The sequence below is a fragment of the Diadema setosum genome, chromosome 22, assembly GCF_964275005.1.
Source record: "Diadema setosum chromosome 22, eeDiaSeto1, whole genome shotgun sequence".
NCBI classification, from domain to species: Eukaryota; Metazoa; Echinodermata; class Echinoidea; order Diadematoida; family Diadematidae; genus Diadema; species Diadema setosum.
In genome coordinates this window covers 25,609,448-25,628,446 of record NC_092706.1, presented here as the reverse complement: position 1 = coordinate 25,628,446, position 18,999 = coordinate 25,609,448, and the positions used below count along the sequence as shown (strand labels likewise).

The window sequence follows — 18,999 nt, the reverse complement described above, 5'->3', positions numbered from 1 at the left end:
TTCAAAACGTGAATCCCCACCTAAACCAGTACTGTACAGTCCCTTTAATTATCGTCGTACTCGACAAGGCAAAATTCAACCTGTAAATAGCGCTCAGTTTCATCATAAATTCAATTGCACATATGTATAAGTGTAAGTGTAAAGATAAAAAAAATAAAAAAAGAAAAGCGAGGCTGGAGAAGTTAGGTTTTCGATGAGGTTTTAAAACGACATTACACAGGGACAGAAATGTGACAGAATTAAAGGATTAAACAACTTACCGCTCAAGCCCTAAAATATACCTTTTGATATCTGTTTCTCGCAATGAAAGCATCTTATCCATAACTAGTATATTACGATTCTGTAAAGTGCAATATTCATCGTGACATTGAATGACGGTGCTCTTTTATTAATTTAGCATGTCCTTAATAATGACACCAAAGCATTCGATATGAAACCATGTACCTTCACAGATGTGTTGGAATGAGGAAATGTCATCGTCTATCAATCAGGAGAAAATTCTTGGTGCAATAGTTAATGACTGCCACTGATCACACATTTCCAATTGACTTGAAAACGAATTTCATCCATTCTTGTTGTTTAAAAACAAAGAATAAACATGGATCATTTCCTTTGGATTTAAGTATTCCACCCTTAGCATGATCCGTTTGCAATAATCAATGGATACAGAGAACAAAGAGGTAGGATTCCAATGAAACTACGAAAGCGTGTTCAGGTTTTTCTAAAACGTATTGATCGCGGAAGGAAACCCACGAAAATTAGTTGCAGGAGAATTTTCGTTGGCATTGATATTTTCCAGTGAAGGGCAATTTGCCCTGGCTGGAAACTGGTCTTCGACGACATCATTTACTTCAATAACGAGAACGCGAACATGTCATCGAATCTCGTCAGGATCGAACTCTCCTATTATGATGTCATGGCTTCAAGCTTCTTCAAAGTTCTGGGTTACTAGAAATGCTCTCGTACATTGGTGGATTGGCGTGAACGTTAACTTTATGGATATCCGCTCCTGGAGAAATCTCATTTTCATACAGAGGTATTTGGGAAGCGGGCAAGCAGTCTGTGGTAGCAAACTGATCATCGATAATTTCACCAGCATTTGCTTCAAGAACAAGGTACCCATCTTCATCCACCTCGGGCTTTTCATTTGGCTTGCTTGAGTAAATGGATACAGAATATAACGGATCGTTCGCACTCAACGCTAGGGGCTTGTGTGTGTCAGTCTTACCGACATTCAATACCTCATTAACATAATGTGGTTCTAGAAAGGTAAATGTTTGGTCGGAAGTTGTCGGAATGTCATCGTAAATTGGTGACAGAATATTTCTAGATCCAGAACAGTCTCCTGCAGCTCTGGAAAGTAAATAACCATCCTGATCAATATCCGTGGACTCCGCAAATGTGACGTCCTCCGTCTTTTCTTTCTGTGCTGTACGTGACATGTCCATGTATGCCTCTTTTTGAGCATCAATAACGTCTTCACCTTTTTGCCTCTTAATGTCGTGGAGAGGCAGTGAGCTCTTGTCTGCTGAGCTTCTCATTTTTGTTCTAGGAGTGTGATTCTGCGGAGACGAACCGAGAATTGAAGAATACACACTGTACTTCAAAGTTTGTCTTATGTGGTATTATTTTTAAGAATAAAGTTGTCTCCGTCTGTGCAAATGTTTTTGTAAAGTCAGAACTGCTGATCGATCTGCATTTTTAACAAATGCTGGCAAAAGGAGCCAGTTGGAATCGAACCTGTCATCTATTGCTTTCCGGGCAGCGAGACTACTGGCAGGCTGTCCCTGGTTGCCGGTAGTGACACGATTAACTTGGAACTATACCCGCGCTCTGAAATTCCGACATTGCTGTGTTGAATAGCCCAAGACGATTAAGGCTTACTGAAAGAAATTAAGAAATTTTTAAAGCAGGGGGTAACATGTGCTGTGACTTGTCTTATTTTTATCAATAACTGTCAACTGAGCATGCTTCCAAGTTCATTGTGTCACTGCTGACAACAAGTGATACCATGGCGGGAGTGTCGGTGCCAGGAAAGCGGTATATGGCAGGTTTGATTCCAACTGGTTTTTGTTTCCGACATGTTTGTTAAAAATACAGAACAACACTTGCGATCTTACAAATACCTTTGTACAAAGAGACACTATTGACAATATTTATCATAGGACATCTGCACCCTTCTGCTTTAATATTACATATACTATGCAAATTTTGTTTTTGTTACATAAACTGATCAGACTTTATCTTTACAACCACACAACTTATGAATACGAACACTTTTCTATGTCCAAAACCATTTTAACAAGATTCTTGTATTCTATCTGCCTGACCATTTGCACGAGGGAATGATTGTTAGAATGACAGTCCCATATCATTTTTTCTTCACATGATATCTTCTTAAAGTTTGAACATCACGCATCTGATTTCTATAATGGCCCTGACAATTGACCACAGATGCATTTTGAAAGACACATTTTCCGCTCATGGATGAGGACATTGTAATTGAAATTATTTTGTTGTTCTCATTAAAGATATCTCTCAGCTAGTGTAACGCAGTAGTAACTTCTTACCTTATCACAAGTGAAAGGTTTGGTGGTGAACTTTTGGATGATGCAGGTTCCCAAAATCACGAGAACTAATCCGACAACTATTGAACTTGTAATAGCTATTTTTCGAAACCATCCGAACGATGCTGCAACAGAATGACAAATTGAAATATCGCACAGAGCTCCATTAACCAACACAAAGACAAAGATTGTTTTGATTTGTTCTTTTGTATCACCGAAAAGCCCAAAAGCTTGTAAGAAAACAAATAAAGAACAAATCAGGACAGTAATGTTCCCTGCATCATGTGGTAAAAAGAAGCGAAAAATATTTGTCCAGTACAGGGCCAAGTGTTTGTCTTTCTTCCGAAGGAAAGGACACAAAGTTTCTTTTTATATCTTTTTTTTTATTCCTTTTCTATCTCCAGAATAACACTCGACATAAAATGATACATTCCTTTATGTCTCAGATTACGAAAAGAACCTGGACAGGGCTTTACACTAACCCATTTTCTCCTGGTCCGACAGACAGGACGGACCAGTACATTTAGGTACCCAATTTTTCATGTTTTTCTGGTCCATTCCTGAAAAGGGTACTGGTCCACTAAGGATATTTGCTGGTCAGGGACCGTCGGACCCAGTGCCAGTGTGCAGCGTGAATGCCAATGGGATTTTGAACAAACCCTAATATATGAGCCTTTTCAAATTCTGTTTAGGGAAAACAATGGGCGTTTTACATGTTTTTACCAATATTCAAGTGGTTATGATCACAACTGCATAATTTTGGCTAAGGCAAGGATGATGATGCCACCAACTTTCATTAGTTTACGCACGAACAAATAATCAATAAAAAAAAAATGTTATAGGAATTTGGCCGATAATAGAGCAAGTGCAACGTCTGGATCATCATTCCAAGAAAAACAAAGAAACAAATAGATGAAAATCATCATGCCAAGAGCTGGTAATTCAGAGAAAATAACAACAAGGAAATGGGCAGTTATAAAGACAAAAAGTCGTTTGATGTTGTTTTTTTTCCGAGTTGAAAAAGCAACAAAGAGGATTGAGGCAAAGTATATGTTTGGGTAAATGCATGAATGCTTCAACTGTTCCACACATCATTTTTTCATCTTCGCTATTACAGTTTTTCGTTAAGGAGTTGAAGACATCCGTGCTGTGATTGCGTTCTTTCAAAGATCCATTCATATTCAATTCCAATTCCAAGTTGACTTCTGCTCATTAATTTAAACAAGTCTCAGATCTCTTTTTATCAAAACACGTTTCACTGCATGTTTATATTTCTTTTTCAACTCCCCAAACTTCTTCCTTGTCAAATGCCTTTCCTTACATCAGCAGCAGTGAAGTCAACTGAAGTAAGCATGTCATAATGCCTAGTAATAGGTACAAAATCAATTTTACAAGAAAGGTCTTATAAATAACATCTGCTTTGAAGCCTAGAAGAAAAAAATAATCTTGACATAAACTTTCAAAGAAAACCTTAACTTGAGAATAAACACTTATGTATACCCCTCAGGATCCTGAACATAATTATTTTTGATATGATGCCCGTTGGGGATAAACTGATAAAGGTGTCAGTTTAAGCATATTTGTTCACTTAGTCTGCAAAATAGTCGAAATAAGTTCATCTGTTGTTGATGATGATACATTTTGAGGACTTACTTTCTATTGGTTGGCAAGATGGAATGAATGCGTTCCAGCCTGGCGAATATGTTGATGTATTTTCGTCGGATGATGTCACACAAAGCAATGTCGCACTACCACTGACTCGGAAGCCTTCATCACACTCCAGGGTGACCATGGATCCAACCCGCATGGTGTCTGAATTCCATTTTCCGTGCGATACTTTACCAGGATGACCACATCTCGACAAGTTACCTGGATCTGGAGAATGATAGTAACAAACATTCTAGGCATACCTGTAAGCCTACGGTATGGACAAGAGCACAGTGCATGGCGATATGAAATATGATATGATATATATATATATATATATATATATATATATATATATAATTATATGGGTGAGTTTTTTTTTTCTTATTGTAATCACAAGAAGGCAGTTCATCGTCAAAAAAAAAGGGAAAAGGAAAAAATCAAAAAAAAAAGTAAAACGTGTCAAAGTCTGCACATAATATATAAGACATTAACGGTTATAATGAGATTAATAAACGTATGTGGTTTTTTTGTCATATTAAGTATTGCAATTAATGCACGTGGTTTTGATTTCTGCATTTGATTAAAGACATAATAAAAAAAAAGCCCAAATCTCATACTACAGACCGAAACTAAGCGGTATACTAAGAGGTAAGGTGATGCCTTTTTTGCCGAGCACATCTTTGCTGGCCATATTGAATTTTGAAATGGTCCCCACTTATAAATAATTTTCCTATATATTCCTATATCTCGACTTGTTGAGCAATGAAAAATCATCAAAAACCTTGGCAGTGTCCGTATTTTCTTTGTACCGCAGATCTTATTTAAATAATTGCCGTGCTTTTGTTCTACCTCACCTGTTTAGGTAGAAAATGAGAATTTATTTTAGATAATGGCGCCAATTTTCAAAAGGTTTTGTCCTATACATCGTCTTTGAGCATGAAAATGCACTGAAAATGGTGGCAATACCCATGTCTGTGATACAACAGATTTAATGTAAAATAATCATAACTTTTGTCCAACCTCATAAGTTTTGGCTGCCATCTTGACTTTCAGTATGGCCACCATACCTTACGCAGTGTTTGCCCTTATGTCGGTTTGATAGCAAGACAGATCATTAAACGTTTTCAATATGTTCTTGAATGTGATATCAGAGAATGCATTATTAAAACATTCTTTTTCAGTTAACATAAATGTAGACTAGAGTATGGATGGAAGGCTGATCATTTTTTAGTTCCATCTTAATCTTTAAGACTCATTCCGTACATCTCAGTTTTGATTTCATGAACCGCTGCACCACTTATGCCCTGAGGCGAGACACCCCATCGTCATTGTTGACAGTCCTTTACACGAGACATAAAGCCTATTCAAAGTGGTCCAAAATGATTTCACAATATGTAAACAGTGCGAGAAGCTACAGTCTCATTTTCTCATGTAGTATCTGTTCTGTGCTTACTAACATTAATTCAGCATAGCCAATATATCTTCAGTGGACATGATGGACTCGTACAGAAAGTCAAACTGACACAAAAAGCTACATAGTATAATTATAAGATCATCAACCCTGAGGCCTACGGGCAAACAATTATTTCACAGTAAACTCATATACACAGAGAAAAAAAAACCCCACTGTGTATCATTATAGTACGCACTAATAGTTTCTTTCGTGTCAAATATAATTTAGGCGTATCTAGGTTAAATATTTAAGTTCAACTGGTTGACAAGATGGCGTCGATGCGTTCCAAACTAGCTGGTGTGTCGACCTGACACAATCCAACGTTGCACTACCATTGATGATGTAACCATCATCACACACAAGAGTGCCTATGGATCCAAGCTGTGTGGTGTTCAAATTCCATTTTCCATGAGAGACGTTGCCAGGGTGATCACAGTTTGACTCGTTAGCTGAAAAGAATGAAACGGTATATCTTAAAAAAAATCCAAACAAACATGATTTTAATTCTAAAGGCTACACTTGGCAGCTTATAGGGATGTAAAATTTTTCTTGTTTGACGTCCCTGTGATTTCTTTAAACAGCAAAATGCGTGGCTCTAATACAAGTCACTTTATCATTACCTTTTTTTTTTAAAGAGTGGAGAACACAGGAGGCATGCAGCTGGGGATAATGTCCTTTATTCCGAAGGATCGTTTTCTTGAACACACAAATTTTGTGTACTCAGATGTTCGTCACTCCAAAATGAAATAAGGTTCGTCAATAACAACATTCTAGTGGCGTTATTCCGGAGGTCCGTTATTCCGAAGGTTCGAAAAAAAAAAAAAGAACTATCGCAATTACAAATTATAACCAAGGTCGGAGGGTATAGGTTCAGAAGAACCTCGGTTTTAGTAGTTAGAACGAGGCGGTGTTTGCTTTTAAATATTATGAGAAAAAAAAAACACATGCATGTTTCCTTGCAAAATTAGCACTACGGCAACATGCATTATGCTTTGTTAATGAAGCAAAGCGCACTCAACTGTCTTCTTTTATTTCTAATAGCATTTTATTATTTTTAATACTTAAGCAATGATTGACAGCAGATGTAATTGTCAGAGTCTTGGTTTGGAAGTTTTTTTTTTTGTGGGCGTTAGGTAATCTGAAGAACAATAATAGAAAAACAAACTTTTACTGTTATGAAGCAGGCCAGTAACTATGGCACGTGTTTAACTATCATTTGGCTTTATGAATGATGTTGAGGGTATTACGAACAACACAAGTTCACATACACTTGAGTAGCATACAACGGCATAGCTCATATTTTACATGCATGTGAAAAGTGCGAGATGAAAATTGCCAACAGTGTTTTTCTTGTACACTGTATGAAGCAAGTGGCATACCCTGAGACATGTTCTCTAAATTCAGACAGGTTGGTAACGATGCATTCCAGTCAAGCGAATTGTTGCCAGGAAATCTTATACACCGCAGAGTGGCACTGCCATTGATGACGTAATTGTCATCGCAAGTGAGAGTTATTGAAGATCCCAGTGACGTGTTGGTTGAGTTCCATTCTCCGTTAGACACGTTACCAGGATACTGGCAAAACATCTCAGGGGCTACAGTGTAGTTGGGAGCAAAGAATAAACGATCAAAGATCGTGTCGATTACAGACTTTGATTACTCGAAATAATGAAAATTCACAGTATTTACTATTCACGAGTATACTCTTGTCTGGGAAGATTTTTGTCTATTTTGTTATATTTACTTGTTTTTCCAGCTCACTTGTATTTTTCAATCTCTGTCTTGAAAATAACATCTCCAGTTACTCGAGAGAGCAAGAAACAATTAAATCCTATGTTGACTTAAAAACTGATACACTGGTGGAACTGGTCTCCAAAGATTGACTTTTCTTTTCCTTGCAAATTTAAATTAAATTTCATTAATCGTCTTCTCTTCTTTTTTGTTTACTTGCTACAGTGTGCTTAACCGATCGTCATTTGATGTACAGCGGACGTACAGGCAGGGTTTGTGAAACGAAGCACAGTATGATATTAATGTTGATGGAGACAGTACGTTGTCTCTTGAATTGCCTTCATTACCAACAGGATTCTCTTTTATCCACAATCAATCTCTCTCTCTCTCTCTCTCTCTCTCTCTCTCTTTAATCTTTGTGCTCTGCTTTTTTTTTGATTTAATTCAATTCAAACTTTATTTAATTTTTGAAAAGAACATAACATTTAACTTTCTTTGGTAAGAGAGAAAAAGGTTGCATAATCAAAACAAAGTAAATTGCGAAAACATAATTGTGGAACCTTGGGGTAACAGATACGTTGTAATGAAAATTGATTGACTGAAGTGATACACACGATATAACAATACGAAAAACATCGAAAAATGGAGGAACCCACTAAAAAGACAATGCTTGTAGAACGTGGGCCCCTCAGGTACAGAATGTCAATAGAAAATGATGCAATAAGGGGAAAAAAGGTTGGGAATAAAGTTAGGAAAAAAGTCTGGAAGCCCACTAAGAAGACAGAGTAACAGACAGACACACCTCCACAGGCGAATAAACATTAAACGTCACTGGGACGACAGAACTTATAAAGGGGGACTGAAATACAAGACAGAACGAGACAAGACTCAACATAACAGGAAGACAATACAACGGACAGAAAGGCAAAACAGATCCTGCGATTCTCGACAGAATTATATCGAAAAAAAAATAATGGGATGCGTGAAAGGGATACGGAAATATAGAAAAATAGAGAGAAATAGATGCAGAAGTGATACAAATAAAGTCAAATCTAATCTGTAAGTGTCTCATGACAACAGGGACGAGAAAATACGTGACAGCATATTATTTATATTCAAAATTCTTCGAACAAGAATTAAAATAAGCCAACAGGCTGATTCAATTCTGTGGGATCATAAAATTGCAATTAAAAAAATATTTTAATCTCCTTTTAAATGAATATATGGATGGTGCATTTTTTATATCATTATTCAGAAAATTCCAATAAGTTGGGCCGGTATAAATAAGTGTGTTCTTAGCAAGAATCGTTCGTAAACGAGGTAAATGAAATTCATTGGAACGTCGAATGGGATGCTCATGGAATGATTGATTTCTTTGAAACATGGAATCGAAAATGGACGGGAGTGAGTTGTTGCTGTACGTATACATAAACTGCCCCAAATTGAATAAATACAAATCTTTAATTTTTAGCAGCTTATTACAAGGAAATAAAAAATTTGAGTGACAGGGTATGGAAGGATAACAGATGACACGGAGAGCTTTCTTTTGTAGTTCTAAGGAACACTCTATCCAGTAGGTTCTGGTGAGTGTTCTTTTGACTCAAACCATTCACTCTTACATTAAGCCGTACCACCTTTCTTCAAGAACCACAGGAATACAAACACAGGGAATTAGGGACGTTCCTCAGTTAAAGTGAAACCCATGTCATTTTCTTCAAATTTTACATAACGTAACTTTGACCCATGCAAAACTAAAATATGCAAATAAAACCACAGGGTCGTGTACTTGTTTTTCTTCTACGGGACTTTGACGCATATTGCATTCTGCCGTCCAGTACAAAAATGATAGCGTTGCAGGATCAAGGTCATGATAGGTAACAAGATCTGTAATGGCAAATCCCCATAATTCCATCAAAATTTGATTTGATTTGATTTGATTTATTTATTCACCGTAAATTCATGCAAAAAAAAAAGAGTACAGTAAAAGTATAGCAAGATCAACAGAAGAATATATGCTTAAAACATAGAATGCATCAAAAATTGAAAAGGGAAGAAAACAAGAGAAAAAAATAAGCAACGAATATATACGGTAGGATATCCCATTCAGCTCAGTCTACGAAGACATAGCTTTTCTTTCATGGGGTTCTAACATGAAATTGATATTGATATCAGGATAAAAAGATTCAAACTGCAAAAATATGTACAGTATATCATTGACAAGAGAAAAAAAAAGTATATTGACTGAGCTACAAAGAAAATAAACTTATACTATGGAGGGATTATAAAAAAATCTGGAACAAATGATATTAAGTTACTAAAAATGAAGCAGGACTATAAACAACTTTTGAATTTGGAGGGAGATTGTTATATTGCACAGCACCCCTATAATAAAAAGTTCTTTTACAATATTCTGTCCTAGGTTTTGGCAATGCTAAGTTACCGGTTGAGTGAAATTAATCTTTTAAATACGGAGGTGCAAAGTCATGTAATGCCTTAAAAACCATGGTGTTCAAGTGGCAACAACGCCGAGCTGCTAGTGATTTCCAGCCTAGACGTGCATGCAGCTCTCTGACTGACATATGTCTATACGGACTTATTGCAAATATTATTCGTCATGCTCTGTTTTGAAGCTTCTGTAATACGATTGTATGCTTAGCACTGGTTGCACCATATATGATATCTCCTTAATAAAAAATAGGAAGAAAAATATCCGCTTTATTTTCTCCAAATTTGCAAGAATTGCACAGAAAGGTACTCAAAATGAGGAAAAAGTTTTCATTTCGGGTTTACACTCTCATTCTTAAGCAAGCGGCGCCCTCACGCGGCAGAAACCACCGAAATTTCTGAAATCCTCGTCAGGAACATTTTCTGTTTGGGGTAGGCTAATGGTTCAAAAAACTTATGCTGTACAATCAAAATCCATGTCGTTTTTATGAAACTTGACCGAATTGTAGAAGAAGGGCTACTTAATGCAGAAAAGTTATTAAAAAAAATGGCTGGTTCGTGTGCTCGTTTCTGTGCTAGCAGCGCCCCCATGCGGCAGAAATCATTGTAAGACCCGGAGAATTGGTCATAAACCTATCCAGGGAAACCCTGATCGGGTGGGTTCAAAAATCTCATGCTGTACATTCAAAACTCATGTCATTTTCACAAAACTTGACAAAATTGTAGAAGAAGGCTTGCTAATTGCAGAAACACAATAAAAATGGGGGATTCGTGTGCTCATTTTTGTGCTGGCCGCAGCACCCCCATATGACAGAAATAATTTTCGGACCCCACAATCTGGTAATAAACCTATCCTGAGTGCCCTGATTAGGTGGTGTTCATGAATGTCATGCTGTACATTCAAAGCCCATGTCATTTTCATAAAACTTGATCAGATTGTAGAAGAAGGGCTCCTTAAAAGGAATGGTATATTTTTGGTTGAGACCTAATTTCAGGTTTCTAACATTTTTTTTTTTTTTTTTTGGTGAGATAATAAGAAACCTCTTATGAAATATGAAAGAGCACGTAATTCTATAAGGAATTCAATTTATTTGACGAAAACTGCTTCTGAAATGGTTGAGATATCCAAAAAAAAAAAAGAAAAAAAGAGCGATTCTAATAAAGTGTGGGGCAAACACTTTATTACGATGGCTTTGTTTTACTTTGTTTTTGGATGTTTCAGTCATTCCAAACCCGCTTTTTATCAAATAAACTTTGAATTCCTCTTAAAATGGTATGGTCTGTTCTGTATCATAAGTGTTTTCTTGGTATCTCGCAAAAAGTTAAAAGCCCAATTCTCATCTCCACTGTACCATCCCTTTAATGCAGAATAATTGTAAATATGGGGGGGGGGGGGGGGGGTCATGTGCTCGTTTTTGTGCTAGCAGCGCCTCCGTGCGACAGAAATCATTGTAAGACCCCCAAATCTGATCAGGAACCAATGCAGTGATACCCTGATAGGATGGTTTCATGAATCTCATACTGTACACTCAAAACCCCATGTATTAAAACAACAACAACAACAACAACAGCAACAAAATTGTCAAAACTGCAGTGATAGGGTGGAAAAAAATTTAAAAAGAAAGAAGGTCCATGTGCGGTGTTTTTTTTTTTCCCTTGCATAGCCCGTGATGATATTATGTGGATGCAATTGGGGAAAACTCCACACTGACACGTTAATTTGTTTTGTTTTGTTTTTCCCACTTGCTGTACCCCTGCAGAAAGTGATACAGGAGGAAGAAGAAGAAAAGTAAGGAAATGGGAATTTTGAGAATAGTCTGTCATCCAGAGGAAAAAAGATCTTAATATAATAGCGTTGACTGTAGACTGCATTTTATGGTTCTTGCAGTGGTTGGTATGTTGCAAACCATGGCGATGTACCTTGAGTACCCCCCCCCCCCACATGATTCTTTGAATCTTCTTTTGTTACAGTAGATTTGGTAATCAAAATTAATATCTGAATGATAAGAGTAATGAAAAGTTCAGATCTAACTTAGATTATAACAGAGATATTCAGATAGTTTCAGTTGTTAAACTTGAAGATGAAAAATGTGCCATGTGTTTCTTTTTTTTGTTTGTTTATCTAACACCTATTTTTTAACACCTCGTCTAGGAGACTAGTAGTCCCCGACTATGTACTCGACTTGATCATGTTGATGAACAGATAATGAACTGCATGTCACAAAACAGATCTACGGAATAAAAATGGAAAAAGCTCAGTTCCACTTCCAAGCTTTCCGATTCCGTCGATCAGTGCTGTGCTACCATGACCATGTATATTATATGCGGCTCGGACCGCTGAACAGTTTACTGTGCGTAGTACGTAATGCGTACAGTCAGCATGCGGGCCGAGCGAGGCCGCCCAGCGCGGCCGCGGTGGGAAACTGTTGAGTATCCATACGTACGACTACTACACTCTATAGCTCGATCTACTAGTATCTCAGCTCAACTACCACTGACCAACCTGCGCAGCTAGGATGCGCACAAACATAATTGAGGAACGTCCTTAAAGGAGAAGAAAAGTTACTAAAGCGAATGGAGAGTGGTCATCTTCGTTTGAAGAAACAAAACAAAGTAAAAAACTTACTCCTGACCGCTTCGCAAGATGGGATCGACGAATTCCAAGTCGGGAAGTAAGTCGACCGTCCAGGTAGTCCCACACACTGCAGTGTCGCGTTGCCAATAAGGACGAATCCTTGGTCACAGGTGAGGGTTACCAGGGAACCAAACCACGTGCTGCTGGAATCCCATGCGCCGTTCTGGACAATGTCAAGTCGGTCGCAAAATCCGTATGAAACTATACGAATAAAGACAGCCATGAACAGGCAAAAAAGGTATGAGGATCAAAAATATCCTTTTAGTCAACCCGCTTCCATTATGTCCGCACGGAATCTGTTTGATTAGCTATATCTCGCAAGTTTCTATTGGAAATTATGCCATCATAACCCAGGGAAAATGAGCTTATCAGGTCAAAGCAATGACGACAGATCGTTAAAAACAAGGGCGATAGACAAGTGAATGAATGACACAATTGTTTGATGTAAATCTACGTTTTTGGTGGCCCGGGGCCACCAAAAACGCACGTAGGGTCACCAAAATATCAGAAATGAAGAATTTGGTGGCCTGATCGGGCCACCAAAAATTTCGGATGTTTACCTTTGGGCCACCAAAAATAGCAGTTAGTGTGGAGCCCTGTTATAAGTATTACAAAGTGACCATGAAAGCTATGAGCTGTGAAGGTCCTGAAAAGGGGGATACACCACTCCCCTAAATACGTGTTTTACACCTACACAGTTACAGATGTATATCACGCGAATATCTCGGGTGAACATGCGATTGACAACAAATGCGATAAGAAAGAAAGAAAACATTTGTTATCACTTTTATTCAGCTCTTACCATTGAATGCATAATATACAGCACGCTCGAATCTGAGGTCCGCCATGCTTGGACATGACCACGTATGAAAATTAGTTTCAGAAGAGGACAAGTCAGTAATTGTCTCTGACGGGACGCATAGGCACGCGCCTTGGTGAATGACAGCTACATCACCGATATTTCTTCGTTCGCGACATATTGAGGCGCACTCCATGTCGGTCCTCACGTCAAGTCTGAGGATTCTATGAAGTAGAGTAAAGACTTGTTTGGTCGTTGATCCGTTGTAGCATCCGAGATACCCAGGTTCTGCAAGGAAAAATACATAACTTACGAATAAAACTTATCTTATTGAAAGAACCACTCCCCCATTTACATGGTGTACGTCTGTTCAATTATTTTTTTTTTCAATTCAATTCATATAGTTTGTTTATTTCTATCATCAAAAAAGAAAAAGAAAGCATAATTCAAAGCGGTACAAGTTGTCGATTTGTCTTCCATTCATCTTATAAGAACAGTTTTTTTTTTTTAAATACACTATAAAGTATATGCACGAATGATGTCATAAAAAAGAAACAATGCACACTTTGTCATAGTAATAGGTAGTAGTAGGTAGTAGGTAATCATAACGACGGAAAACAGTGTTCCACTGAAAAGCCAATATTCTAAGACGTTGAACACTGAAACAAAACTAACGACAGCACAAATTTGTTATACCAATAAAACATAGTAATATCAAATTCATCTATATACCATTGAACATTTTGCCCATTATGATGCTGGTTCTAAATACAATACTTACTATGACTTTAGAATGCAAATGTATCAAAATATATAACATAGCAAATTTATGGCACTTACAATATATTTGGCCGTGCATGCCAGGATAATGTGACCAAAAGAGAAGATATACGCGCGGCCACACAAAACAATAACGACGACAACAACAATAACAACACAAAACACAGAAATAGCAGAAATGAAGAAGAATGCACACGCACAGTTACTGGACAACGAAGAACGAGGACAGAGGAGCAGGGAAGAATGGAGAAAGAAAAGGAAAGGAATGGAAAAGTTCTGTGGGCACCCTACACAATCTCAAGGCAAGTGAAACAATGGGGATTTTTCATAAACGGAATTAACTGGTATAATATGTGGAAAGCAAATATCTTTTAATTTTTTACTCAAATGTAATTAACTTAACAGATTCTTTAATAGTACTGCCTAAGCTATTCCAAAATCTGGGCCCAGTATAAACAACTGTATTTTGAGTGTGTACAGTTCTCACTAAGGGAAGATGAAATTCATCGGATCGTCTGGTGTGATAGTTATGTACGTGGCTGTTACGGTGACATAAAGAGTGAAATATTTTGGGTAGGTTGTTGAAGTTGTAATTAACATAAATTGACGAAGTTGAAATAAATACAGCTCTTTTATTTTCAGGATTCTATGTTCAGGAAACAACTTATCAGTGCTCGAATATGAAGGTTGAAAACAATTCTGAGCGCCATCTTTTGCATAGAAAAAGTTTGTTTATAATGTCGAATATGTATTCCCCCAAGCAAGAATTCCATAATTTATGTACGGTAATACCAAACTCGAATAAAGCGTCATCAGAGCAGAAAAAGGGAGGTAATATTTCAATCTATCCATTATACCTATGCTATCGTTTTCATAAAAATGGGCGGCGATTGTACTTTCATCAGAGTTGCACCTGCAATTCTTGAATTCTTTCTGCATTAATTTTAGAGGTTACTTTGCTGGAGGTATCATATTGAAAGACACATGCATCAAAAACACAGAATAATCTCTTGTGACAACAGGTCTCATAGAACCTTACACATTATGGACATATCACGATACGAGAGATACAATGATGTCTCCTAGTAGGCCCAAAATATTGCAGAAACAAAAATTAAGAGTGTGACAATAAACCTCAGCTGGTTTAAGTTTGATTTTCGTTAAGAAAGACGCTTAAAAACACATATGAAATTATCTAAATGTCAAGAAATCGATGATTAAATAAATCTTAAGAATGGCTTTTGAAAAGGTGGAGTTTCATTGGTATGCTGACCATTAGAGGGTAACTATCTTGGGGAAGACAACCTCACATTGGATACATAAATGTGGTTGCTTTTTCACTTTCTTGGTACAAATGCAGCTGTCTGCTTTTGTGTCAAAACATTACCCGCGAGAAGTATAAGATTCTGAAAGTATAATTTTATTCTTATTTATAGAGAAATAAGAGCTGTTCACATAAATGTCATCATTGCTCCAAGTGTTTGAAACTATTATTGAATAAGCTGTAACTCCCTTATAATTCTGAGTTGTGAAAAAGGCCACTGATTCATATTGACTGTCAGAATCTGAGAGTGCCTGTGAAGTTGACCCAACTACACAGAGCAGCACATGGCCAGCTGACAGTGGAAAGCTGATGTGTTTGTCTGTTACTGTGTAAGTGTGTGAACATTTTAAGGCACATCGCCTGGCGGCTTGAAGTACAAACTAGTAATGTTACATACAGGATTGTGTTTTAGACTTCTAGCAGCGTCCTCATTCTTACAAATGTCAGGAGTTAAATGTCATTCCAGAAGATACAGCATAGTATTATGATAATTTCCACTCCGTTTACCCACCTCGGCATATTAGCTTCACCGCACTGTCGGAAGTACATTCAGTACTTGTCCATGAACAGCGTCCCATACTCCCCAAATCTGTGAGATTGAAATTCAGAAGAAAAAAAAAATACAGTGTAAAAGCAAAACAAGACAAATATAACTGACGGAATATTTCTCCGTCCAGTGGGTGTATGATGGATATTCTTGAAAAAGAAAAACCCGAATACGATGATGAGACACGACGATGTCGTTAACATTCCGATTTGCACGATAACTGATAGGTTGCAGAAATTTCAAATTCCACCGCATAATAACGGAATTGTGTTCCTATTAACATCTGACCGCTCAAAACAAATGACGGCTCTAATATGGTCAAGCCCTCAAGAATTACGACCAACTCATCAAAATTGATTGATAATATTTTTACAAATATTGCTACAGATTATTCAAAATCTGGTCCTTTGTATAGTGATGTTTCTGATTATTTACCGACCTATATTTTTCATCCTCAGTGACGACACACAGTATTCCCATGTCAAATAAATAGAACGTAAGAAGACGCGCAAATTCAAATTAGAAAATATATCATTACTTAACGACGATTTAATCACGGAAACATAGGATGATGTATTACTTTGCGCAGACCTAAAGATTGCTCATGATACGTTCTGGAATATATCTCTTTCTTATTTCGACAAACATATCCCAAAAATTGAAAAGAAAAATAATAGAAAAATTAAAAATCCTTGGATAACAAAGGGGATTTTTCGATCAATTAAGAAAAGAAATGCGTTATATAAATATAGCTTACGGTATCCCAATAATGATTATGTTAATCGATATAAATTATATAGAAATAAATTGACACAAATCATAAGACTTTCCGGAGAATGTATTACACGGAAGCCTTTAAAAATGCTACTAGAAACATGTCAGCCACTTGGAAAGTTATTAATGACGTTATTGGAAAGCAAAAGAAGGTGTCAACATTTCAAATTATACGTGAAGGACAAACACTCTGTGATCCTAGAGATGTTGCGTGCTGTTTTAATGAGTATTTTGTTAATATAGGACCTAGTCAAGCTTCAAAAATAGATCCCACTCAAATAGATTTCTCACAGTATTTAGGTATGTTCAATTCAATTCAATTCAATTTTATTCAAAAACCAAACATAAATAACAAGATAACACAAATCGCTGATACAAAAATTCACATGGTTTTTAGGAACCCGAAAGAAGCAAGGCTTGTCAGTGGGGCCCTATGCAAGGTACACATAAGTTGGGACTCAGCAGCACAAAGGCCAACCGCCAATGATGTAAAGTGACATTCCCCATCATAATAAACAGTTGAGTGAACATTCAGATCATTCACTGAAACCACCGACAGCAGACCAAGGTACCACGTAAGTTCACACACTAACACTATAAGGACATGGCAAGTATATATCAGAACAATCATAATGTATATACAATGGCAACAGATAAACCTACATAAAAAGGAGACCATAAACACACTAACACACTAACACACACACACACACACACACCCACACCCTCACACCCCCATACACAACCACACCACACAGAGCACTCAAAACTAAAGTAGGCTGGCCAATCTACATAACATCAAATAAATGTTTAACATGTAGTTTAACAAATTCATTTCAAATTGTCTTATAGATATTTTTTACACTGTACTTTTAACCTAGAAAATGTTGTACTGGTCCTGATGTCAACAGGTAGTTGGTTCCACTTTTTGATACAAGTGGTTCGGAAAGAATTCAGGGAAACAGTAGTCCTTACATGAGGACGATGGAAGAGGTTTCTTTGACGTGTGTTGTAATTATGAATCCGTGAGTTCAGGGCAAATAATTCTTTTAACTGGCAAAATTGTGGACAAGACTGAAGTTTAAACACAGAAACCAAACTATGAAACGATACTAATTCATCAATTGGTAGTAACTTTAACTGAAGGAATAACGGCTTACTCGGCTGTCGGAAGTTGGAGTTGGTGACAAGCCTTATTACTTTCTTTTGTAATACTTTCACTTTATCAATGTGGGTCTTAAACGTATTGCCCCATGCAACATTGCAATAAGTCAGGTAAGGAAGAACAATGCTATTGTATAAAGTTCTTAGAATCCTCTCTGGCAATATACATCTTAATCTACATATAACACCAACACTTCGAGAAACGCTAAGGACAACATCGTGTCCCCCGATGTTTAAAGTATCAATATCATTCGGAATAATTTTACCTCTAGACCGAAATACAATACATTTAGTCTTTTGAACATTTAGCAATAGCTTATTACAACAAAACAAAGCAAATCATTTTTTTTTATTTCAGCATTTGCTACTGTCATCAGAGTAACAATATTTTTATTAGAGAGTAGTAAACTAGTGTTGTCAGCAAATAGTGAATATGAAAATATTTTTGATGAGTTAATGATATAATTGATATATAGTTTAGTTTAGTTTAGTTTAGTTTAGTTTATTCTTTATCAAAAATCACACCAGTCACACGGACGGCAGGCCTAAAAAGGCCTATGAGTGATACATATACATCAAACATTATAAGTAATACTAAATATATAAATGTATCATGTAAGACATACAGACAATAAAAAATAATTTAACATAACAAAAGAGAGAATATGGTGGGCTAAATAATACATAAAAGAGATATTCAGTTGTGGGAATACAATAAATTGTTACGGCACGTTAAAATAAGGTTGGCAAAACTGGCTACTTGACAGCACAGTGACTCTGGTGATATTAAAAAAAGGAATTGTTGGTAAATAGGTAACAGAGGAAAAGTAGGATCTCTTTCTGATATAATACTGAATAATTGTGATCTAAAATCATCATATGCAGAACAAATCATAAAACAATGAAAGTCATCTTCTACATTACCAGAATTACAGATTATACAAAATCTTTCATCGTGTGGGACATTTTTATAACGTCCGGTTTCAAGGGCAATAGGGGCACATTTACTTCTGAACAGAGCTAATGCTCGCCTATTAGATCTATTCTGACACTGAGTAACATAATTAGAAGTATGCATAGAATGTTTAAAGTTACGATAAGTTCTGAGTTTGTGTCTGGATTGGGGAACT

The 18,999-nt window shown here is 36.8% G+C and overlaps 2 protein-coding genes across 2 annotated transcripts; both read right to left on the bottom strand.

Moving 5' to 3' along the window:
* Positions 1–932: 932 nt before the first annotated feature.
* Positions 933–1,541, bottom strand: LOC140245428 (uncharacterized). Its single transcript, XM_072325008.1, has one exon. The coding sequence runs from the start codon at positions 1,539–1,541 to the stop codon at positions 933–935; it is 609 nt and encodes a 202-aa protein (XP_072181109.1).
* Positions 1,542–3,147: 1,606 nt separating this feature from the next.
* Positions 3,148–13,476, bottom strand: LOC140245242 (C4b-binding protein beta chain-like). The gene is made up of 5 exons (XM_072324827.1): positions 13,284–13,476; positions 12,473–12,682; positions 7,050–7,265; positions 4,221–4,436; positions 3,148–3,251 (listed from the first exon to the last, which is right to left on the bottom strand). Exons 1-5 carry the CDS (start codon positions 13,474–13,476, stop codon positions 3,148–3,150), a joined length of 939 nt encoding a protein of 312 aa, XP_072180928.1.
* Positions 13,477–18,999: the final 5,523 nt, after the last annotated feature.